The sequence below is a fragment of the Limanda limanda genome, chromosome 3, assembly GCF_963576545.1.
Source record: "Limanda limanda chromosome 3, fLimLim1.1, whole genome shotgun sequence".
Classification (NCBI taxonomy): Eukaryota; Metazoa; Chordata; class Actinopteri; order Pleuronectiformes; family Pleuronectidae; genus Limanda; species Limanda limanda.
This window is the reverse complement of record NC_083638.1, coordinates 5,756,090-5,782,658: the sequence shown is the minus strand read 5'-3', so window position 1 is coordinate 5,782,658 and position 26,569 is coordinate 5,756,090. Positions and strand designations below refer to the sequence as shown.

General features: G+C 44.4%; 1 protein-coding gene across 1 annotated transcript in view; it reads right to left on the bottom strand.

Moving 5' to 3' along the window:
• The window catches only part of neo1a (neogenin 1a), a 195,157-nt gene that overhangs the window by 28,870 nt on the left and 139,718 nt on the right, over nucleotides 1-26,569 (bottom strand). Inside the window, exons 8-10 of the mRNA XM_061068175.1 lie at nucleotides 4,572-4,806; nucleotides 3,151-3,305; nucleotides 88-236 (exon numbers count right to left, since the gene is read on the bottom strand). Coding sequence (XP_060924158.1) covers nucleotides 88-236; nucleotides 3,151-3,305; nucleotides 4,572-4,806 — 539 coding nt within the window. The remainder of the gene's footprint in view (nucleotides 1-87; nucleotides 237-3,150; nucleotides 3,306-4,571; nucleotides 4,807-26,569) is intronic.

Sequence of the window (26,569 nt, the reverse complement as noted above, 5' to 3'; positions counted from 1 at the left end):
TTGAAACTTGGTGGAAGGATGTGATTTCGGTCAGGAAGGAACTTTATTTGTTATTTATTGTTTCTTTATAAGCTGATGACTTCCTACCTGTTCGCTGCCGAAGCTTTTGTCGATGTGGTACAGCTTGTAGGTGAGCAGCTCTCCGTTGCCGGTGAGCGGTTTGTCCCAGCTCAGGGCCACGGAGGTCGGCGTGTTGGACACCGCCTGCAGGTTGGGAGCCGGGCCGGGGACTTGGACTGGTGGGAAAAAGAAAAAGGAGAAAAGGAAGCAGAGAAGAAATTGAAAAACCGTCAAATGTGACCAACTGCACGACAGGAACTCAATGAAGCAAAGTTTGGTGATTGATGCCCAGAACATGTTCGTGACTCTTTCTGAGCCGTGTTGTTTCCATGTGTGAGCGAGAGTTCAGAGCAGGTGCTGCAGCTCTCTGGAGACCAGGCAGACAAACTGAAAACGTGACTCAACAAAAACAAGAACGTGTTTCCTGCTTTCCATCAATATTTTCTTCTAGGTTCGGTTGTTATTCAAGAGAGGGGATTAAAGGAGGAGTGTTTGAAAATGTTTCAGCTCCATAAGATGGTTGTTAGGCAGCTCTGCCTTTGTAAGATAAACAGAAAAGGGCAGATAAAATAATAATATAATTATAATAATAATAATAATTGTGACAATATGAAAATGACAACGCAAAGGTCTGAACCAGGTGCTTCTGTTATTTTGTCCTGAGTAGAAATGTCTGGAGCCCAGGGGAGAAAACAAGAGGAGAAATAATTCACAGCCAGCGAGTGGATGAGATGATGATGTCACTAACACGCGACTGACTGGAAGAAAACAAATATCTCAGAATGAAAAAGAGGTGCAGCAAACCCAGAGGACACGGAGGACGATGTCAACTCGGAAGGTTAAAGAGATTCAAGAGCTTTTGATGATAACGGCCCAAAACGCTGTCAATGTTCTGTAAACAAGTGGAATTTAAACGTCGGTGAAGAAGCCCCGCCCCCCCCCCCTCATATGAATGGCCTGAACATTCTCCTGTTGTTGTGAACTGGTCCATGACTTTATATCCTGTGAACATCGGAGCCTCTATGTGGATTGAATGGATTTAAACTCCTTCACTGTTCGTCTAATAGATAGATGGATACTTTATTAATCCCGAGGGAAATTTAGAACATCCAGTAGCTTAAACACTTAAGCACCTGACTGACACACATACATAAATCACATACGGAGAACTAGTTACAGATACAGGTCTATAAGTCTATATACACATATTTATACATGTGTACATGTTATAATTACTATTATTATATCACCATTATTATTATATATACTGTTGCTGCCATTACCATATACTGCTTTTATATTGGTATAATTACTATCATATATAAATATATATTATGTTATATTATATACTATATATACTGTACTATTTTTATATACTGTCTAACAATAACATTACCATCATATCATCGATGAATAAAGTAATCTATCTATCTATCTATCTATCTATCTATCTATCTATCTATCTATCTATCTATCTATCTATCTATCTATCTATCTATCTATCTATCTATCTATCTATCTATCTATCTATGTGAAGGTGTCAGTGTCCAGTAGGGAAGTGTGTGAATCAAAGCTGGCGTTCAGCAGTTTAACCTTTAAGTAAACATTTCCTTTCATATTGTGCTGCAGCTCAGAGCGATAAATAGTATATTACCGCTCTAATAACTCGTGTCTGTGCTGCGTAGGGAAACACGCACGCTGACATTTCTCGTTGTGTTATGTGTCGAGTTGCATCAGAGTGAAAACGACTCTGTGACTGTGAGCTCTAAACAGACTGAGACTAGATGTATGTGCTGCACAATCCCGGTGAACTTCAGCTGCAGGTGCAACAGAGAGGCTCCCATTTGTCATGTGTGTAGGAGTGTGTGTGTCTGTGTGTGTGTGTGTTTTACAGGTGTACTGAGGTGGTCTCTGAGGAGAGCTGATGTGGGTCAGCGTTGTGTGTGCACACGCCGGGCGCTCGGACGCAGGTCGACAGTTTAAGCTCCGAGTCATCGCATGTTCTTACACACACCACAGAGATGTAGTGCACAGGTAAAGCCCCCCCCTCGCTGCTATCCCCACGGGGGGGGGGGGCTCGGCTCTCGCTGGCAGGCATTGAGGCGCAGAGTGTGTGTGTGTTTGTTTGTGTGTGTGTGTGTGTGCTGTTCCGCTCGCCCTCCTACCAAGGACACGGTGGTGGTATATGGGGGGGGGGGGCGGCGGCGGGTGACCTAGAAAGCGACAGTGACTGAGCTGTGGCTGATCCTGGAGGTGAGGGACGCCGGGAATCCCCCCCGCCCGCACGCCACTTTCAGAATGTGGGTGAGATTTGGAGCAGCGGAAAAAACAAAGAGACCAGAGGAGGAGAAGAGAGCCACTCAGTCTCCTCTCCTCTCTCTCTCTAACGCTGCGTGTCCTCCAGTCCAAATGTTCTAATGAGTTCATGAACAAGTGTCTCTGCAGCAGCGGTGGCTGGATCAGGGAAATGCTTCAGAAAGAAATTCTTGTTTTGAAATACTAATTTCAAGCATCCCTCACTGAAGTAGGCAGAGTTTAAAGCAGCTAACATGCACAAAACACACACACACACACAACCACACACACAAACACACACACACACAGGGGGCTTATAGTGCATGTCGCTGTGAGAGTAAACATGAAAATGCTGCCTCTCTCTGGTCTGCTGTTGGGTGGTCCGCCTTAATGCACACTGGTAAATAGCCTCCTCTGTGTGTGTGTGTGTGTGTGTGTGTGTGTGTGTGTGTGTGTTTGGTTGTTTGGTTGTGTGTGTGTGTGTGTGTTTGGTGGTGTGCGCCCCCTGTTTGAAGTGAGCGCTCGCTGTATGTGAGTGAATATTTGTTTGCGTGCATGTTTGTTTACTGGCACATTTTGTGTGTGTGTGTGTATGTGTGTGTGTGTGTGTGTGTCTGTTTCGAGTGCATCCTGTTTGCCTCAGTGTCAGTGTGAGCACATTCCCAACAAGCTGGCTGGAGTTCGCTTTTATGTGTGTGTTTGTCCCGTTGACTGCGTACATAGAGACTGACGTTGGTGTGAAAGGGAAAGTGTGTGTGTGTGTGTGTGTGTGTGTGAGAGAGTGTGTGTCTTTACCTTCAGCCTGGGTGGCCACTGTGAGCGCGGCTGAGCTCTCCCCCGGGCCGTTGCTGTTGTGCGCTACGACCCTGAAGCGATACTTGGTGTCGGGCATGAGGCTCTGGATGGTCACCTGACTCTCGCCCGGGCGGCTGGTGTTCACCACGCGCTCCCTGGGGGTGAGGACACGCAGGTGTTGGTGCTCGATACACATCTCAAACAGATTCAATCAACACATCAGTTTATCAACAAATGGATTAAGATGAGCACAACAGGCTCGTGGTTTGAGACGCAGCTACACACTGGTTTGTGTGCACAGTGTGTTTCTGAGTGTAGCGACTTCTGGTGTTTGCACATCGAGCTCAAACACAGTCAATATTCAGATTCGAAGATGTTTCACAGAAACAGAAACACAAAATGTTGCCAAAACTCTGAAGAACAGTCGTGGAAAATCCTCTCATCCTGGACAGAAGGAGACGAGTAGAATGTTATCCTCGCCGTGTTTGAGCTGAATGTTTTGTTTGTTCGTCCGTGTTAAAAAGAGAATCCTGCCTTCTGCACTCTGTTGGCTAGGAGCTTCATTTTAACTGGAAGCACAACTTGCCTCCATCCGACACTCGATGGGTTAAGGAAGTTCTTCACAACTTAAGGTTGGAGAGATTGAGGTTCTCCCTCAAGGACTCTCTGAGGAGATTTGACAAAATCTGGAACCCCCCCTTGTTGTCCATTATAGACTCATTAGATATAACACCTGAGGAGTCAGATATCACAAAAACTTACATTCCCAAAATGTTAGTTTTTCTCTTCTCAAAATGTTTATATTTGTGTCTGTATATGACAAGGTAAATACAGTTAGTATAAATTACCCACAACATTTCCAGTTTATTCCCGTTTATATAGACTCATTAGATATTACACCTGAGGAGTCAGATATCTGAGTTCTGCTGACGTACCACTAAAACTTACATTCCCAAAATGTTAGTTTTTCTTTTTTTGTTTTGTTTCTATTTTTTGTTTCTCTTAGCTTTTTTTCTTTTTCTCTTTTCTCTTTTCTCTTTCCCTTCACCTAGAGACAGGCAGGGTTGGGACCTCTACAGGGGAAGGATGTGTGGGTGGGTGTGGGAGGGGGGGTCGGGGGGGTCACCGTAAATTGTAAAATTTGGAAAAATGTGAGCATCTCTTTAATGTCCTCATTTTGTATCACTGATGCTCAATAAACATTCTATTAAAAAAAAAAGAAAAAAAAGATAATCCTTTCGGGAAGGAAGTTTGTTTTTAATTAATGAACACTTACTGCTATGATAAGTGCTCTAACTGCTTTAATTAAAGATGATTTTTTTGCACAGGAATGTACAGTATGTATATTAGTACCCTGCTGACGCCAGCAGTAATGTGTGTACAAGTACCCTCCGGGCAGTACTAAAGCGTGCGTGTAGTACCTGCTGGTGCCCTCCAGGCTGTAGAACACCGAGCAGGTCAGCTCGTCTCCGTGCGGCTCGGCCGGCTGGCGCCAGGTGAGCTTGATGAAGCGGGTGGAGACCAGCGAGGCCACGACGTCCCGGGGGGCGGAGGGGGTGGGGCCTGCTGGACCGGCCACGCCTCCGGAGCCTGGCGTTACATGGTCAGTAGTGTTAGGAGTCAGTGAAGGGGGAGGAAAAGAGGGCAGGGATACATCTGGGGGGGGGAATCGGGAGGAGGAAGAGGAGGAGGAAGAAGGGAAGGGTTGGTGGGGTGGTGGGGGGGTGATGGGAGAAGAGGGGGAGGGTCCAAAAGGAGCAGGAGGCGAGGAGAGGTCAGGGAGTGGAAATGGAAATGAAAGTGGAACGAAAGAAAGGAAGGAAACAAAAAAAAGAAGAAAAAACAAAATAACAACAACGTAACAAAAAAAGACTTTTGGCGTGAGACACGAAAAACAAATCAAACACTTCTACTACACTCACTCACGAAGCCGACAAATAAAAGCACGATACAAAGGGGAACTACACATGCAAGTCTACACACAGCTGTCTAACGTACAGAGGGGGGGGGTGGGGGGTGGTGGGTCACATGGTCATAGACGGCCTTCCCCCTGCCAATCATTTGTTATGGCAAAGGAAATGATTGGTCGGCATTTTTTTTTTTCCCGTGACATTTTTATTGAGTAAAAATGGTCGAGCGTCGGGTGGCAGATGGAGAGAGACACACACACACACACACACAGACACACACACACACAGCCTCCTTCAAATGCACACAGGAAAGCCGTCTATGTTGAGGAAGTTAAGATCGTAAATGTAAAAGTTAAGATCGCTGAGCACTAGGGTTGCAAAGGGCCGGAAAGTTTCCATGGGAAGATAATAAATACGCAAATTAAACGCTGAGCAATAAAAACATCATTCAAAACTGTATTTTAAAGATGTTTGTATCTTTATTTCACAAAATCAGTGTTTGTTTGTTGAAATGCTGTTTTATTGACTTTTATTTTCTCAGATCTGAATCATGTGCTTTCTATATGAGCCAAATCAATAATATCAGGATGAGAAATTCAAACTTAACTTTAAACCTAATTCTGTGCTGCCTAGAATTAGATATTTTTTCTTTGGTTTCACCTGCAGTTGCTTTAATTCCATATTTAAATCACCCATTTAAAATTCAATAATCAAGACATTTTTAATCTATTTACAGTTGGCATATAACTAGGAGTTTGATGTAACTTCTGAGAGTCCTAAAATAAATATGTTTCACCAGATCTCTTTTCTCATCTTATTCTACAGAACAATGCCACGTGCACTCTCTCATGTGTGGAGACATTTCACCCCATCCAATGTAGAAGGAAAGGCTGTGTACATTTGCAAATACTGTGCAAAGACCTATGTTAAGAATGACACAACGATGCAGAAGCATATAGTCAAGTGCCCAAAGTTTCCTCAGGGCTCAAATCAGCCTATGACACAACAAAATGTTTATATTTATGTCTGTATATGACAAGGTAAATACAGTTAGTATAAATTACCCACAACATTTCCCGTTTTTAGGGCCCGAGCACTGATATCAAAGGTCAGGTGAATCCCTATTGAAATTGTAAGGATTATTATTATTCAGGCAAATGAATTGGCATTTTGAGGGCTTTAACATGCTCAAATTCTTACCAAAATTTGCAGAAAGTTAGAAAGTGGTGAAAATTTACGTATTCTGAAGGAATTTTCAATGGGCGTCGCAAAATGGCTCAACGGTGCCCCCCGAGACCCCTGGAACGTGTTCACATTGACCGGTCTTCACAAAAATCGATATACAGGTGTATCATGACCAGACAAACAAAAAAGTATTAGGTGCAATTGGAAAAACACAACAGGAAGCCTGCTATTTTGCATTTAGAGGCCATTTTGGCCATATTCCACATTTTTACTTTGATACACTTGTACCAGGGTTTTCATCGAATCAACTTCAAATTGAGATGAGTGTCATCACAACAAGATGGAGATAAAAACTGACTGAGGGATTTTTTTTTTCCGTTAATTTCCGTATACTCCCATTTATTCCCTTTAATTCCCGTTTATTCCCGTTTATTCCCATTAATTTCCATTGAAAGTTTCCAACTTTCAATGGAATTTTGCAACCCTACTAAGCACTGAACCCATTCTTCCCTTCTATCATCCATTCTGGTGTCTGGATTCCCTCAGATAACACGTCAGATGATGGGTTTTTAAAAACACGTCTGCTGTCACATTCCACAGCCTCGCCACAGAAATGTTTGTGATTTCACATGGTGTGTGTGTGTGTGTGTGTGTGTTTTGGAACAATCTGCTTTCCATTTGCAAGTGGGCGAAACGTACTAAACCGTGAGGAAAGACTCTCAGTGTGTATGACATTTCCATTTGTTTGCAGGTCAGGGAAATCGACTGGAAGGCAAAAAGCCAGGATGCAGAACCGAGTGTGGAGAGTGAACAGTGTGTTATTACCGCAGAAGCTACATGTGTTGAAATGCAAAACAGCCGCTGGTTGTGTGTGTCAGTCGAGGCTTGTGGACTACCCACTAATTTGGCTTTCAGTACGTGTGTCTACATTTCAGATTCCACTTCACTGGCTTGATTCAGATTGCTGTGATATGAGGGATTTGCAGATATTTCCAGAGAATAAGACGTTTGAAGATCGTCTCTGCACATTAACGCTCAGGCAGAATAACACGGTTTGTTGAGATCTGACCTTTCTGCATCTGCACAGACGTCTGAGGACGTTCAGCTGCAGCTCGACACACACGTGACACATGGTTGAAACGCCCTGAGAGACATGTATGGTTTTATTTTTGCTCTATCTGTACGTCGGCAGTACTGTGAAGCCATTGTGCCGCAGATCATCTCCATCTGTGCCTTCAGAATCATGAAGTACACAACGAGGTCTGTTGAAGCTTTATGTGAGTTTAAAGAGAATAGAGCAACAACACATCTGCAGGTTCAGGAGATGGAGGAGGTGGTCCACTAACAAAGAGGTTTGTGGTTCGATCCCCGGCTCAAGTGTTCATGGGCAAGACTGTAAATAAAGATGGACGACATGACTTCTCCCCCTGGTGGCCTGCTGCAGGACAGGTTTTAAACCCTGCCTCCTCCATGTTTAATGCATCGGACGTGGACCAAACTGAAAGTACACATCAAATACTTGTATCTGAGATGTTTCAAGCTTAATTTCTGGATAGTATGAGGAAGTGGAGACGTGTCGTCCATCTTTATTATTATTTCTTATTGTACAGTCTGTGTTGAAGACCTTTAACCCTCTGACGGCCGTTACATCAGAGTATGGAGGAAGTGCGGCAGATGTTTAGACGAGATAAACAGCTGTATGAATGCAGCACGTAAAAAAATGTAGGAGTTAATATCATCCAACCATAAAAACTGGTCAAATATAATATTCAGTGGATTAAAGAGAATAGGGCAACAACACATCTGTAGGTTCAGGAGACGGAGGAGGTGGTCCGCTAACAGGTTTGTGGTTCGATCCCCGGCTCCTCCCCTCCACATACATAAGTGTTCTTTGGTAAGACTGTAAATAAAGATGGATGATATGACGGCTCCCCCTGGTGGCTGGGTGCAGGACAGGTCGTAAACTTTGCCTCCTCCATGTAAATGCATGGGACTGGACCAAATACTTGTATTCGAGATGTTTTAAGCTTAATTTCTGGATAGTGTCGTCCATCTTTATTGTAAAGTCTGTGTTGAAGACCTTGGACCCTCTGACGGCCGTTACATCAGAGTATGGAGGAAGTACAGCAGATGTTTAGACGAGATAAACAGCTGTATGAATGCAGCACGTAAAAGAAAGAGTTAATATCATCCAATCAATATGAACTAGTCAAACATAATATTCAGTGGATTAACACCTTGTTATCGCTTCAACACATCATCGCCAGACATCTTAAATCTGCACTAGAGATCCTCTGATAATACAGATGCTTGTTCAGATAGATTTGGATTTTATTTGACTATTAATGATACAAACTGTGGACGTAAATAATCTCAAACAACGTCAGCTCCTCCGCCTCAAAGCTGCTGTTTCATTTTGAATCCAGTCGGCTGGACCCGAGCCAGGAACAATGAAAAACACATTGTTGTTCTAATTCTTCCCGACTGCAGAGTAAATTACCAGATGCTGAACAATTATCCTCATTTGCACACACACATAGAATGGGGAGAAAATAGGCACAACACTGCGTTGTCTCACACAAAAACACACACACAGACACACACACACCATAGTGATGGGATTATCACAACATCAACAACCATAACCAGGCCCACAGGATGAACAAAAGCTGTAAGCCTGTTTGTTGATGGGGAGCCGGATCCTCCATGACAAAAAGGTGGAACACACGAGACAACACGATCCAAGGAGCGTCGGGGACTCTGTGCTGCGAGACAACACCGCAATTACTGTCACAAATTATTATTCACCTTGGCAAAGGAGACAAAGGTCCGCTCATAATAAATCCATAAAACCCGACATTAAACGACAGCAGTGCTGAGACCCGGACAAAGAAGGAATCTGATGCTGGAGCAGGAGGAAACAAGCGGGAGATCAAGAGGAGAAACAAGAGAGAGATTCTCCAGAACATCAGACGATGCTCCAGCCTCTTCAGTCTGGATTGAACCTCGACTAACCAACAACCCTCTGTGCTGCGTCTACAAGCATCTGGCTGCTGATGTCTGTGGCTGGAAGCCTGGTGGGGGGGTGAACGACCCAGGAGGCTGCGTTCAGAGCATCAAGTAAATAGTGTCTCATGCAGAGAGGATGGCAGCTCACATGTTCTGTTCATACGAGAGGAGAGACCGAGTGAGGGAGTTATAACAAGTGGCAACACACTGTGACGTTACCCATTGGTTTGTTAATTGCTGTTTTGAAGTCTTGAGTTGCCATCTTGGTTTTTGCCCCAATGCAAACGGTTCTTTATCGTCATTTACTAAATGGGACCATCATTTACCAAATGGACATCAAGCTGCATGAATTGAAACGATAGATTGAGAGCACGAACTCCTTTGGAAAATGATTTGAATCAAGTATATTATAGAAACTGAGTCGTGGACTAGAGGAGCTCCCCCTGCTGGACCTTTGAGAGAATACAGGTTCAGGCACTTCTGCATTGGCTTCAAATTCCAAACCACGGAGTCTACGTCCAGCCTGCGATCTCAATGTATGATGAAGGAAATCAGGACTTGCAACAAAATGGAAAAAGACTTGTGTCTGACAAACAAACTGACTGGATGAAACGTGTTCGACAGATTTACTTAATCATTTATTTAAATACTCATTAGGCAGATAGGAATCAGTACGACTGTGCTTAAGGAAAAAAAAAAAAAGACGAGATAAACACAGGAAATCAGTTATTACCCTTTCAGAATTAAGGTTGCATAGAAGTGCTGGAGGCAAATTTCTGCAAAAAAAAAAAAATAGGCCTCTTTAGAAGCAGGTCTGAATAAATGAGTTGAAATTACTGGGATGAAGCTAAAGAAATGAGAAATTAAGAGTGCATACTGATTGCAGCACATCTTTAGTTAGACGTATTAAAAGCTATACGAGGTTTTGATGGCGTGTCTCTATAACCAGAAGGGCTCCACTCGACAACCTGAAGCTGCGACTCCAGCTCAGATATGAAATGTGAAGTATCACTAATCACCATTAGTCTAACATTACCACGGGTTGACAGGGACAGTAATCAGCCAACAGATTTACCCACGAGGCCTTTTTACTTCTGTTGAAACGAGCAAACTGGAAATACATAACTGGGAAAATGTGTTTTATATATTTGTGCGTTTTGTATTTTCTGGAGCAGAACCAACAGTTGTTGACTGAAACAGAGGAATCGATCAGGACAGAAGCTTTAAGACGTGTGTGTGGAGCAAGGAAACTGGAAGGTAGTAGTAGATGTTTTTCAATTAATATCTATTTCTTCTAATGTTGGAGTTAATTTTAGAACATTAATGTATTTTCTATGCAGAACTGATGCACACACGTAGAAGGAGACGTAGATTGTAAATGTAGAACGTTAAACAGGAACCTAAGCTGCTTTCAGACATGCACTGAACTTTGGATTATCTACAAACCTTCTCCAGAGGAGCGTATTGAGGATTGTTTCTATTCTAACCCACCACATACACAAAACTAAAACTAAAACAAAAGATAGGAAGACAAGAGAGCTTGTGCTGTAAAAACAATCACGTGATCCCTGCAGTGGAATCAATACATTACATCCTGCCTCCGCCTGCTGCACCCCCCCCCCCCCCCTCACCCTCCAGAGGGTTCTGTATTGTTGTGAACGTGTCTGAGTGGCGAACCCTAACCCTGCTGCTGCCGTGTTGTTCCATGTGTGGACACTCCAGAGAAAGTCCGGACCCAGAGTTCATGTCTGAAAATGGCTTTAGTGATAATAATGGTGGTAATAGTGGGTTAGATGTGTCTCCAAAAGGATTCTCTGATCTTTTTAATTGCCCTTAACCCAAGTTTACCATCTGTTGTCGGGTAAATGTGCTAAATCTGGTCTTAAATGTTGGCCAATCAAATGAATGCATGATGCATTTCATATGACAGCATTATAAAGATTTCCTCTGAGCACCGCCCGACTCTGAATGACGTCCAGCGTCTCTGATGAACGTATTTTACAGAGATAAAACCAACCTTATCTTTGGCTTTGGTGCTGCAGAAACACTGTAAAGGTTCTGTAGTGTAGAGGAATCATTTGAGGGCACTGTTCAGGGAGGAGAAGAGAACAGAGGGAGCTTGAGTGCTGCTAGGGAGAGAGAGAGAGAGCGAGAGAGAGCGAGAGAAAGAGAGAGAGAGGCTCCTCCGAGGTCAGGGGGGGTTTACTCGTAATGTAACTGGAAGCAGGTCACACCGTCTCACAGACACTTTGTACCCTGAAGAAAGGAACTGAGATAAGAGCTCTCTCTCCTTCTAGTAAAAAAAAATTATCCTAACATCTGTGTCAGATGAGGAAAAAAATAACATACAGTAGCCCCTACTGAGAAATGCATTGTGGGAAAAAGCAAATGGAGGGGATGTAAAAACCATTAGAGGCTTCCATCTTCATACACCTTGTCGGCCGTGGGTAATTGACATGCCGGGCAGTTTTCGGTGTCCTTCTGACAATCTGTCTTGTACATGCACGACTCGGACTGGTACAGTAAGGAGGTGTCAGCCGCCCACCGGCGTGCCAGCCTCTATTCATAGCTGATTAATGGCGCCATTAGTCTCTGCGCCAGAGGTAATGAATGTCTGGCATTAAGGCTTAACGAGGAAGGTTACTCCAGATCTGCATAATAAATCTGTGTAACCAATACACAAAAAAACAGTTGGCACAGAGACACGCATAGCGAAGCATTCATCTTAATATGCAACGGACGTAAAAGCTGTTTCTAAAATTAAAAATAATTGCGGTAGTGGTGAAGTTCTGATTAAAGCTTTCGCAACTTTAACTTTTATCTGGACGCCGTAATCCTCTGCTGCGATCCCCCTGTGAGCAGGACTGAAAAGTGAGGCCAAGTACTTTTTTTTTCTCATCATCTGGTCTGAGTCCACAGATAAGAGAGCCTACCTCACAGGCTGGAGCCGCCCAACTCCACAAAGACGCCGCAAATCTACAGAATAAAGAAATGTGCCAGGAGCACCCACAGCTCTGTAACCACAGAAACCGTTTCAGAGAGGATCCAGAATCCTGCTGGATGGATTCTCTCAAGACTGTAGCCCCCATGTCTAATGTGGCTCGGTAATGAAAACCGCATGAGACAAATCCAGCACAATGCTAATGGTCCATTACAGACTCACTACTTTTATGTGCCATTGAGAAGAAGAATGAATGGAGCAAGAATGAACAATATCCTCACAGGGAAGGAGACAGAGGCTTCAGAAAACCAGCACAAAGGACGACTGTCAATTAAAAAACGTGAATGAGCAAAACATGCGTCATTTTCATACGAACATGAATCAAGAAAATATCCAAGGATAAACTGAAAAGCACATCTCTGAGGATGAGGGCGGAGAATCATAAGACTCCTGAACAAAAAAGAAAATGTATGGAAACGTTCTTTTATCAAAATGTGATATAAGCAACATCAGAACAATTGTTTCGATGGGTTCTCCAGTGGCCGTGCAGACGGATGGATTTACACATTTGTGTGAGAAAGGATGAAATGTGTCGAGGCTGCATGATTCATAATGTGTGTATAGTAAAAAAAAAAAAAAAAGAAGCAGAGTGTATAGCAGAGGAGGCGAAGAACACCTTCCAGCAAATGCATCGTTTTTTTAAATGATTTGCAGATAGCTGTTAATCGAGATGAGTCAAAATGTCGTCTAAGCCCAAAACACCCACAAAAATGTTTGTGGTTTGTGTTTTATTTGGGGAAACATTGGAACTCCTGGGATTAAAGAAACTAGATAGATAGATAGATAGATAGATAGATAGATAGATAGATAGATAGATAGATAGATAGATAGATAGATAGATAGATAGATAGATAGATAGATAGATAGATAGATAGATAGATAGATAGATAGATAGATAGATAGATAGATAGATAGATAGATAGATAGATAGATAGATAGATAGATAGATAGATAGATAGATAGATAGATAGATAGATAGATAGATAGATAGATAGATAGATAGATAGATAGATAGATAGATAGATAGATAGATAGATAGATAGGTTACTTTATTCATCCCCGAAGGGAAATTAAGTCGTCTTAGCAGCCGGTATATTTGAATACAATAAAATACAATACAATAGAATAAAAAATAAAAAATATTGAGGTAAAACTAGAAGCCGCAAAAATACTGGCTGTTGCCCGAAGAGGCTAATTCGTGGTTAAATGACAGTCGGCTCCAACATTGCTGGATGGCTACAGTAAGAGTGTGAAGCAAATAATCAATACTTCTTGGCCTTTTGCCTTAAATGAGAAGAAGCATGAAAAGATGAAGACACGCAGCAAACGGTCGGAGCTGAACCCGTGGTCGCTCTAGAAGGAATCCGGTCTTTGTACGTGAGGCTCCCAGGTGAGATAGAGGAAATGCATCGTTTTTTAAATGATTTGCAGATAGCTGTTAATTGAAATGAGCTTGAAACACCGAGACGAAGCCAACGAAATTAACAATTTCAGCAAGTCGCTCTGTAAATATGGAGAAACAGTCGGATCCGCGAAGCAGCGGCTGACAGACGTGACTGTTCTCTTCTCCACAATCTCGTTCCCCTCCCGCTCTCTTTCAAGATAAGACCGGAGAGATGAGCGCGGCTGACAGCTCGTGACATTTGAGCGGCTTCTCAACGCTTCCACAAAGGAAACGGGAAATTCAAATGTTTCAAGAGAAGACAAAGTGAGAGGTGAGGAGCGAAGGAACGGGAGTGCCAGAAAAATGGCTGACCAAGCAGGAGGTTGTCTTTTTATTTCTTCGGTTTCTTTTCACGACCTTGACAATAACCGTGACAAATTTCATTTTTATAATTGAAAAGCAATTATGTAAACAATAGAAATGTGACACATTCCTCAACAAAGTCTTTGTGCACCAGCGGATACAATTAGATGCTCGTTTTGTTGCAGGGGAAACTCCTCATTCGGACTACGAGTTATCTGGGGACACTTCCTGCTCTCTGTATTGTGTCCACACACCTTATCACGGCCGGGGGGGGAATCTGCCTGAGATACAGTATCAGATTGCTGAGGGGCGGAGCCTATCAGTAACTGCACACGTTCCCCTCGTGCTGCGATTATCAGAGAGAGCCGAGATTAAAGCGAAGCTCCAACCTCATAAAAGCTTAAACTGACAAGGTGTTCCGACTCATCCACAACATCTGAGAAACCAAAGAAGAAGCCTTTTGTCTCTCAAACTGATTCTCCAAACACCCGACAGACAGCTTCTCCTCAGTTTTTCCTCCCTGCGTCTTTCTAGGGCATGTTCACAATGATCGAGAAAGTGTTTGAAATCTGGCACGGTCCCCGGGAGAGAGAGAGAGAGAGAGAGAGAGAGAGAGAGAGAGAGAGAGAGAGAGAGAGAGAGAAAAGAGCTTTTATTAATTAAAAGAAATACATGGAAATCTCAAAAAATGTTCAAATGTTCTCCTCATTAAGTCTTTAGAGGTTGAAGTATTTTTCTGCATCAATTTTTGAGGCAGCGATGAATCTGATGAAGAGGCCAGAAGGGAAACATCAAACGGGATGAAGAGAGGAGGAACTCGGAGAGGTCAGCACGTACATGCTCACCCACAGAATATTGAAATATGGGAGTAAGAAAAAGTGGGATTTTTAACAAACGACTGATGCTGAAGTGTAGGTCAGGATTCTAAGGGCTTAACGCAGCTTCTCTGGTGGAATGAGAACCCGAAAATGCTGCAGTAAAGGGTTTGGACTGGGTCACAGACAGGGTTGCAAAATTCCGGGAATATTCAAAGTTGGAAACTTGCCATGGGAATTAACGTGAATTAACGTGAATATACGGGAATATACGGTAAATAACGGGAATTAACAGGAATAAACTGGAAATGTTGTGGGTAATTTATACTAACTGTATTTACCTTGTCATATACAGACATGAATATAAACATTTTGTTTTCTCATAGGCTGATTTGAGCCCTGAGGAAACTTTGGGCACTTGACTATATGCTTCTGCATCGTTGTGTCATTCTTGACATAGGTCTTTGCACAGTATTTGCAAATGTACACAGCCTTTCCTTCTACATTGGATGGGGTGAAATGTCTCCACACATGAGATAGCAAACGTGGCATTGTTCTGTAGAATAAGATGAGAAAAAAGTTTGTAAAAAACACTAATGCAATGCCAGAGATATAAATAGTTCCAAACAATTGGAATCATGGAGGGTTTAAATTCAATGTGCAGTGTGTGCTGCATTCCATACATCTTTAAAATAGAGTTTTGAATGATGTTTTTATTGCTCAGAGTTTAATTTGTGTATTTTTTTTTTCTTCAAAATTCCCAAAATTAACTTCCCATGGAAAGTTTCTGGAAGTTTCCGGAAATTTACCGGATCTTCCCGCCCCTTTGCAACCCTTGTCACAGATGTATTTGTGTCCCTGAATGCTCCTTTGGCGGAGGAGACAAAGTGGGATAGGACCCATCTGACAGATCAATGGGACTCCTGGACGCCACGTGGCGATACACTAAATACTTCAGTAGGAGGGAGGTGTTTGTATGTCTCTTCATCGGACGGCTCAAGCCTCCAAACGCCTGCACGTGTTCTTGTTTATCACATTGAATCCCTGCAGCTATTCCCTCTTAAATGGCAGCGTTTGTTCAGTTTTCACATCCAAAATCAACATTCCCAAATTCCCCGCGGGCCGACATAAACACGTGGAAGGCGTTTTGTGTGGTAGTGCGTTCTGGACGGGTCGATGGTTTGTCTGCGTCTGTATCCACTCCCGGCCCTCCGGCAATTTTCTTCCTGGTAACTTGGGTTTTCATAAAGTGACAATCCCAGCCCTGGGTTCTCTAAATAAACACCAGGCGCAGGGTTTAATGTGCGGGAATGTGTAAAATGCCAGATATACATATATATACATATAAACATATATATATATATTCTACTGAGACGGGAGAAAGCCCAGAGGATCCACAGAGCCCAACATGTGGTGGGAAAACAAACGACCCTATTTGGAGATGACGGCTGTAATTGAATGGGGTTGGGAACATCAATTATTAACCGTCCACTGTGTGTACATACAGTCCTTCGCCATCAAACACATGTACCCCCCCACACCCCCCGATCCATGAGCCACTGGTGAGTTAATTTGGGTGCGACTGCTTTGTTGCTCCGAGCGCTTTGCATCAACACACACACACACACACACACACACACACACACACACACACACACTTGCAGGAACATGCACAATCACGAGGCCAACAGCTGCCTGCCCGGACTCGGGTATGCAAATGAAGATGTACAACTATGGTATACACAGTGTAGGCCCAACCCCCCTCTACACCTCTTCTCACATTTTATACGAAGCTGCATCATATGCATCACATGCTCCACACGCCTCCTGGGGCTCCTCCTCCTCTCAAGCAGATCACAACAGCCAGTGATGTTGCACGTCTCCGGAGGATTTTTCCCACCGATGCCCAGGACTGCAAACCAGCTTTTTCTTCCTGCATCGCCTGCCTTTGTATCTTATTACCTCAGAGGATCACCAGTACAATGCAACCTTTCCAAGGGGAACAGAGCAGGCGCCGGAGTGAAGTCATTGATTTCAGAGAACGCCTCGGTGCAACACTGTGCATGTGTGTAGTATACATGCAATTGCCACATTTCATGTATAAAGTGAGCGGAGCCGAAGCGTCAGAGAAAAGGACTGGAAAGGTCACACAGGCTGTTTACAGAAGGGGGGGGGGGGCAGCTATCAAACAGTCCAGCTAATCAAACTCCCGCCAATAAAACGGCCTCCGTGGATCACACCTGCTGAGGAGCGGGTATCACACCCTGTTAGCAGGCAGCGGGGGGGCACACGGCCCACTGGGATGCTCCTCACTGTTCTACTTTTAGCTTTATGGAAACTGGGCGGCTCAGCGGTAAGAGAGAGAGAGAGAGAGAGAGAGAGAGAGAGGGGGTGGCGGTTGCTAACAGGAACAAAATAAAAGCTCCAGCTCTGGTGGCGCCGCTCACCGGGGTCAGCCGCCTGCAGCCCAGGGAGGGACGGGTGTGAAGGGGAAGTGGTGTTTTTCGTGCCATGTGGTACTTTCCAGTTATTGCACCCAGAGGAGCGGCGGCGTCCAAAGCCATCAGATCGGCTTCCTGCACGCGTGTGTGTTGGGCACGCGTTGGTGGGCCGTGTGAAAACAGACCGCCAGGAAAGAGGCAGATTGCTCACATACGGACGCAGTCAGGCCGAAACGTGAAGTCGATAACGAGAGCGACCTTCAGAAAAAGCAGCACCGACGCAGGTACCGACGGGTGTTTTAATCCCTTTTTTGTCTTTCCTGTGCAGAACAAGAGCAGAACAGTCGTCCAGAACATTCTGCAGTTAGCACTCTGGGCGACAGAGCATTTATAAATGAGGCAAAGCCTTTCATCACGGATGAGTGAATACAACCCATAGGAAAGTTCAGCCAGCGCAGTGAGAGCCTCTGCTTGTAAACACACACACACACACACACACAACCAAACACACACACTAAGCACAGTCCCCTGAGAGACGGAGACACAACACAAACACTTACTCAGCGTCTGAACAAAACACAAATTCGGTGGAGGCTGATTTCAGCTCTAAACAATCAATTTGGGCGACAATTTCTCTGATCAGCTTTCTACGGCCTCTAGTGGAGGAACACACTCGCTAATCACTATCACCAACATTGTGTGTGTGTGTGTGTGTGTGTGTGTGTGTGTGTGTGTCTGTGTGTGTGTGTGTGCGTATTTCACTGCGTGCACACTTTCAGGGCTTTATCCCTAAATTTGAATTTCAATCTGTTTTGCCAGGAGGCAGAATTCATTGGAATATATTCCAATTTACATATTATTAATATTCTCCATCAAATGGGCCTGATTTGTTTTAAATTCCCTTTTCATGATCACAGGCGTTTATAAATGTAATGTTCTAAATAAAACAACAATATTATCATATTTGTTTAATCAACCGTAATCCACCGACAGCACATGATGCGACACTGTGAGTGAAGATAAGGTTCTTATTAGAATAACACCCACAGCTACAGGAGATGAAGCTGAAATGCAGCCGCTAAGAAAACAGGTACAATTTGCAGTTTATTGTTTTTATTGTCAAATGACTCATGTAGAGTTTCGAAGGCCTGAATCATGTTGTCACGTATATTTCTGTCTCTGCCTCCAAATGTATTATAAAGAGCCGGTATTCAGTCACAGAGAAGATGTAGTGTGTGACGGAGAGTGAAGGCGAGAGAGGGGCGAGAGAGGGCGAGAGAGGGGCGGCCTTGACATAATGAATACAGGCTCCAACGCACAGTGAGAATCTATTGAGTTGCTTCCGTCAGTAAATACAAACGAAGGCGACCAACAAACACAAAGGTTGTGTTGAAAAACACACACACATTCACTCGTGCCCACTCACTGTATAGGGAGATTTATATAGAGGACTGTATAGTGTGTTCGTCAGCACATTGCGTCATTGTGGTCGCTATAGTTTGTATATGAAGATGTAAGATGCCTCTATCACCACCTGGTGGCTGGCTGCTGTATGGCTCATGAGCCCGACTCCCTCCCGATGGGACATGAAAAAAAATTCTCAAAGATGATTCCTGTTATTGTAGGTACTTCTTAGTGCAAACTATTATATTTACTATAATTATTATATATACTGTTGCTGCCATTATTACTATATACTGCTATTATATTGGTATAATTACTATCATATATAAATATATATTATGTTATATTATATACTGTACTACTTTTATATACTGTCTAACAATAACATTACCATCATATCATCAGTACTATTACCATCATCTTGCCACTGCAGCTTATCTACCTATTTATCTTGTGTTTCTGTTTTTATTCTTTCTACCTCAATATTTTTTATTTTATTCTATTGTATTGAAATATACCGGCTGCTATGACGACTTAATTTCCCTTCGGGGATGAATAAAGTAATCTATCCATCCATCTATCTATCCATCCATCCATCTATCTATCCATCCATCTATCTATCCATCCATCTTTCCATCCATCCATCCATCCATCTATCCATCCATCCATCTATCTATCCATCCATCTATCTATCCATCCATCTATCTATCCATCCATCCATCCATCTATCCATCCATCCATCCATCTATCCATCCATCCATCCATCTATCCATCCATCCATATATCCATCCATATATCCATCCATCCGTCCGTCCGTCCGTCCGTCCGTCCGTCCGTCCGTCCGTCCGTCCGTCCGTCCGTCCATCCATCCATCCATCCATCCATCCATCCATCCATCCATCCATCCATCCATCCATCTATCTATCTTCTCCAATAGGTTTAGCTTGTTGTATTGGAGCTTAATGCATCAGTGGGACCTATAGTTACCACGGCTCAATTCCCAATTCCTTCCTTTCTGGATAGCGAGAGGAAGTGGAGACGTGTCATCTTTATCTTTGGTCTACGGCTGTAAAGTGAAATTTTTAGTGTCTGCTACAAATTTCAGTTTTTTTAAAGTCTTTTCTGTTTGCTGCTGCTTCTATTCTATTCACATCATAGAGTTCTCTCTCCTCTCAGCAGGAGCACAATGCATGATGCTACCTTTCATGATGCACTTTGGAATACAATGAGTCTACAATATAGGATATAAAAATAAAAATTCTCACTCCACATCCTCACAGCACTACCCGATGGCAACCTGACTTCACAGTGAACCATGTAGTGAGATGGTTTGGACACAGCCCTAAACCTGTAGTTACCTCGGCTCAATTCCGAATTCCTTCATTTCTGGATAGTGAGAGGAAGTGGAGACGTGTCATCTTTATCTGTGGTCTACGGCTGTAAAGTGAAATTTTTAGTGTCTGCTACAAATTTCTGTTTTTTTTAAAGTCTTTTCTGTTTGCTGCTGCTTCTATTCTATTCACATCATACAGTTCTCTCTCCTCTCCAGCAGGAGCACAATGCATGATGCTACCTTTCATGATGCACTGTGGAGTCCACTATATATAGGATATAAAGATTCTCACTCCACATCCTCCCAGCACTACCCGATGGCAACCTGACTTCACAGTGAACCATGTAGTGAGTGGGTTTGGACACGGCCTTTAAAAGCAGTTTGACCATCCGTGTGCTACACAACGTGTCCCCCCGGAGACGGCGACACGTTGTGTAGCTGTCACATCTGTCGCAAGCCACACTTAACGATGCAGGTCCGCGCCAAACAGAAAACATGGCAGCCGGGCGCTGACACATTCACACGCTCACACAACGTTACACACTCTGCTCCCGCTGGCCCGGCCGTGACCCCTGCTAAAAGATGATGGAGCACACTGTAGTCCCTGAGGTGGGCCGGGGGCTTTCACACAGCACTGGAGGAGTCTGGCTGGAGGGGGGGGGCGGTCTGTGAGCAGCGGATTCTGACTTCTTGATTTGAGCAGGGAATAGAGGCGGCGCTCTGATGTAACGGAGGAATCTCCCCTCGTCGCTGGTTTGTCTGCGTTAAGTGGATTTTTCTCTTTTTTTTTTACAACAGTTTACAGCTCGGTCTGCTCGAAACTTCACTGGAACTCACGGAGTCTCTTTGCTTTTTAATCATGATCTAGTTACATTTTATATCACGGGGATTCATAATAAATGTCTCTCTGCATCGCCCGGATAGAGCTGCCGGAGAACCTCACTATCATCTCTCTCTTTCTTTATATTCGTGCTAGAACACAGGGAGAAAGAAAATAAAGCTTCAAAAAAAATCTTAATATATTTGTAAGTAAACTTGAGTGTCTGCACAGATACACAACCCCTCGTGTGCATCAAGGGTCCGGGTGGAAATAATAACTGCTTTTGCTGAAACAAGACACTTTCTATATTTGTCTATTTGTTACACATTTGCTGCAGTTTTCATTTCTTCGTTTCTCCTCGTCAGACACTCTGTGGTCGACAGTGTGAGCAGCTTTCTCTCCGGCCCGGTTGTTGTTCTGTTGTGTAACGGTTTTGGTTTTCTTGATGTTGTGGAGGTAGCTTTGTCCCACTCGTCACTACGTGTGTGTTCTCTGTTCTTTGTTCTGGATTGTTTTGCATTTACACAGAAATATGTAGAGATGCATTTATCTCACTTATAAAGCTGTTGTTATAATTTGAGTTTATACTAAACGTGTACAAAAGGCTCCATGCTGTCCCCTGCAGTTCCCTCCCGGGCGAGCTTTCACTCTATTTTTTCTGTGTTGTGTATTAGTTACATCTAAATAAAAACCTGCGTGGGTTTTTCCTCTCTGAGTCTCTGAGGTTTAAATCTGTATTAAGTGTTAACTGTCTTGGCCCCGATCAAAGCGAGTGAGACTCGGAGACTTTCTGTTAATTGGCAGCAACAGATCCAGTCGGAGACTCTCAGCTCCTGAGTCGCTTCACGCAGAGATCTGGAGCTCGGCTCGGCTGGGAGTAATTGATTCTCTAATGAAGTTATGGTATGTGCAACTCTGTAAATATCCTCTCTGAGTGTCTCTGTGTGCCTGTCACTTTGTCAGCTGCAGCTCTGGGGACAGCGAGCGAGTCGGTTCATCACCGAGTCCTGACGCCTGCGACTGTAAAGAACAACAGGCGCTGCAGGCGGTGACGAGGCGTCTCCGTCTCTCAGCAGGGGGCTGCTACCTGAGAGAGGGGGGGGGGAGGACAGGGCCCTGCTGCTTCCTGCCACAGGTCTAGGAGAAGGGGGGGGGGATGAAGCAAGCGGAGGTGGGGAAGAGAAAAGCGGAGAGAACGTGAAGGAGGAAGAGATGAAGGAGAGAGAGAGGGGACTGAAGAGGAGGGCTCGGGTGTTTGAGCTTTGGATTTAACAAAAGCTTGAATAAATTCATTAGCATCTGAAAGAGAGAATCATCCTTCTTCTTCTTCTTCATCTGACAGCACAAATCATGTCTGGGAACAGGATCAGTCAACAGGAGGAGGAAGATAAGGACGCTTATACACATTGTTTGATCCGAACCTTTGATCTGAGGACGTTTCAGATCAACAGGCCAAAGTTCAGTTCAACCAACAGAGGAGGAACTGATCCGGATCAAACTGCACGATGGTACGGTTCGTTTTCAGTATGAAAACACGCTTTGGGATATTTTGAACAAATGCAGGAAGTTGAAGTGGAAAAAAGTGATGAGGAAAAAAGAAGCGGAAGCAGCTCTCAGGATTGATTCCAGTCTTCTCCTCTGACGATATCATGTTTGTGAACCGAAAGGCACTCAAATCAAAGACGATACAATACGCACACATGTCCAGAAACCAGCCAATAGAGAGGAGAGGCGGTGGAGTAGTGGCAGAAACTTGGACTATGGGCAGAAAAGGTCTCTGGTTCAAATCTGGTTCGACTCCACGGAGAAACAACAAAAAGACGAACCTGGATTGATCTGTCCAAAAATCCAAGAGGATTCTCCCTACCCCTAGTGCCCCTGAGCTCTGTGTGTCCTGCACCAGATGGGTTAAAAGCAGAGGTTAAATTTCCCTCCTTGCATGAGTGTCCTTGTGCATTTCTGTGCATGTGTTTGGGAAAAATAAATGTATCTAAATCTTAATCTTAATCAATGTCAAGCACACGTAGGTGATAACGACACAAATTTAACCAGATCAAACTTCTGCAACGAGACTTTAACCTTGGTTCAGACTTCCAGGTGTGAAAACTCTGGTTTGTATTTAGTGAAACGTCTCCCTCTCTTTCATGTTCAACAAAATTCCCTTTGCAACAGTTGTGGCTAAAATAGGACGAGAGCTTAGACCTTACACATCCAAACAAGCTTTGAAGCCTTCTGCAGTGAAGTACAAGGAGGCAAAATGTCCAACCAGTGTTTACGTGAGCTGTGGGCATGAAGAGAAGGAGAGGAGGAGGAGGTGGAGGAGGAGAAGTGGAGGCGAAGAGAGGGACAGACAGACCTCAGAAAGGTTTTTTGATTATACAAATGTAAAATACAAAAAAAGGGTGGAGGGGCCTCTTCTCTGCGGTGATGAATGTCTGCTTCTCACATGTGGGTGCAACATTGTGCAGCTCTCCACTCTCTCTCTCTCCTCTCTCTCTCCTCTCTCTCTCTCCACTCTCTCTCCTCTCCGCAGTTACCCCGAGAACTAAATATTTGTCTCGGCTCTGCCCTCGACCTGAGAGAACTCCCGAAAAGGGAACCGCGTGGTAAACCCTGGATGTGCACTGCAGCGCCTGCCACCTTATCCAGCTTCAAACGCAAGCTGCAGTCTTTTTAAAGCACATGGAAAGATGACAATCATGTAAACAAGAGCTTTGTCTAGGCGTGTACGACTTCAAAGGGGCGAACGACGTGGCCCATTTCCTCTCCGGGCTGTAATTACCGCCTACTGCTGTTTCATGCATGAGCGTTTCACATAATCATCTGCTGCCTGGAAAAGGCCAAGGCGAGTTGTTGCTACACAATGTCTTTCAGATGACGGGTGATGATAATCCCATAAACGACCACGACCACGACCACGACCCGCCCTCGCCGTCACCGTGACAGTGAGGCGTGCAGGTGGACAGGCTGCGGGGGGGGGAATCACTAACGACAGCCACTTGAAAAAAATCTAGAAATTAGTACATAAAGCATTAAGTACTCAAAAGGCACTTCTGGGAAGAATGAGTGTTATAATATGGGAGATATATTCAAGTGTGTATTTACAGACGTCAGTATTCATGATTGAAAATCAACAATTACTATATATTATATCCCCTCAATATTAACAGCTATGTACCACTTCAGATTGTCCAAAACATGTCCTTGATATTTCATTCTCATATTCATACAGACGACATTGGTCTTCAAATATATAACAGGCTATCTACATTTAATGGTAAAATACAATATTATAAAGTGTTGTATTTTACAAGTGGTTGTGTTTATAGTTCAGTGAGGAGAGGAGAGAGGAGAGGAGAGGAGAGGAGAGGAGAGGAGAGGAGAGGAGAGGAGAGGAGAGGAGAGGAGAGGAGAGGAGAGGAGAGGAGAGGAGAGGAGAGGAGAGGAGAGGAGAGGACGGGACTCTGGGGATGTGAGAAAACCTCAGGATCTATTCAGTCAAACTTGTAATTGAGCTCATCTCCAGAGAGAGACCGGTCATTTCATCGATTCCACTTCACGCTGCTACTCTCAGATTTAGTTGTCACCGTGGATCTCTCCGACAACTCACAGCGACTTACAACACAAACTCCAGCACAACTTACACAAACCTGCCTAATGTGGCAGCTTTACAAGGGGGCACTGCTCGGCAGCATACTTACACCCCCCCCTCTGAGGACCACTTTCTGGCATCGTGCTCCTATTCTCCCACATCTGTTTGCAACTAGCTGACCCATATTGCACACCGCTGTGGAATGTCCAGGAAAATAGTTGGAGACTACAATCTGAGTTCCTATTTTTGTAAAATCCTGCAGCTTTCATGGGTCAAAAACAGCTAAATCAAGATAAAACCTTTACGGGAAGAGGTTTAGGAATGTTGTTCAAGTGAAAAGTCATCGTGAGCGACTCCAGTTCAGATCCCTGTATTACTGGACATGCTAACAGCTGATTCCACACACAGCCACAGCAGGAGTCATCACGGAGACTCGCTTCACCGCAGCTGGCATGAAGCGTCAAGATGCAAAGATTATGAGCGCTAATGAATATTAGCCAAGTCGCAGCCGCTGGGTGTTTAGAAAGCAGCTTCGCCCCCATTGATTCCCCTGTTGGGTGAAGACAACTTCATCCCGGTGGCAAGTCCCCGGCTTAACTCCCCCGACCGCGGCGTGTTTCCCTGGCCGCGCTTCAGGAAGGACTCAGGCCTGGCAGGTGTGTGAGGGACACTGGACTGAGGTGAAACCCACAGGGGGCAGCAGAGAGCAGGAGGAGGGTCGGTGGGAAGTGGACAAAGATGCCCAGCTGTGAGGGACGGTGGCCATACACAGCCAGCACACACAATTAACACAAAGCCCAACGTGCTGGATTATCACAGGAAGCAGGTGTGTGAGGAAGAGGAGGGTGGAACGTGGAAGGCAGAAGGTGGCAGATGGCTGCAGAGCTGCTTCCGTACTGGTTTGAAACCGCATCAGTTCTGCTTTGGTTACGACTGGTGTTCCACACGAATCTGGAGTTTTACTTCAACGCTGCCGGACCCATTTTAGTCTGGAAACTCAAAAAGCTGCATTTCAGTCTAGACAGGTAGAAATTGAGACGTTTGAAAAGGCTCACGACCTCTTGCTGATTGGGTCTTTTCGGTCAGGACGTGACCTTTACCGATTCGTCAGGCTACCGTCACATTAACCGGGAGAAAAACAACCAGCATTAACCTCGGTGGTGCAGAACACAACATGGAGAACCAGCTACAAGCCTCTCTGACCCGGTTGTCTCTGCAAACAGCTGTTGTTCAGTTTAATTCTGCATTTTACGAGGATACAACTATAGGAGACAAGCGAGATGTGCCGGATGGACGCGGATCAAACCTGAGACAAAGCGCTTGTGTGGACACAGATTATTCATGTATGTAGTTTGGCTGTCCCCCCTCAGAAGCATTGAAGGAAAGAGATATAAGAGAGAAACTGCTCCAGTAGAACCTAAAGAGCTTCACATCAACCTCACATCACCGAGCCGCTCGGGCAAAACACAAATAGCCGAGGACGATGAGCTGATTTCCAACACGCTCCCATCGATTCACCGTTCCGAGTCGCAAATTGCACCTTTGAGAGAGGAAATTACTTTGAGGTAGTGAAGCGAGCGTGTGTGGATGTGTCTATATGAGCAGAGAACGTCAATAATTTACCGGGAGAATAAAGAGTGTCACGGTGACTTCGGTTATTCTCTCGATTTCACCATCCGAGTCTCAGACTGGAGAGCGGATAACAAACAAACAGGAAGAACAGAGCTGGTGGAGGCCTGGTGCTCGGACCAGAATCAGCGTGACCACGATAGATGTACGAACTCAGCGACGTAACAAAGCAACAAAAAAAAAGATCCTCTCTAATATTTATGGAATCAACAGAGATTAATTTTTTCAAAGCGGCGCTCAGGGCGAGACCCCGGCGTGCAAGGGGCAGCTGGGTCGCTAAACTCATCCCATTCATCTTCAGCTCAAACCGAAAAAGAAAAAGGAAACTTGGGGGCAACACCCTGATCCCTGGTGTACAACACAAATACACAATGAGCTGCAGGTCGTCATTATTTCTGACTTAACGTCCTCCCATCGGGGGGGGGTGGGGGGAATGACACAGCTGGGGGGCCCACCGGTTGGACACTGCTATGCTAATCCATTAGCCACCTGCTTCAAGTGAAGGGGGTTCACGCCTGATTAAGATTTCCCAT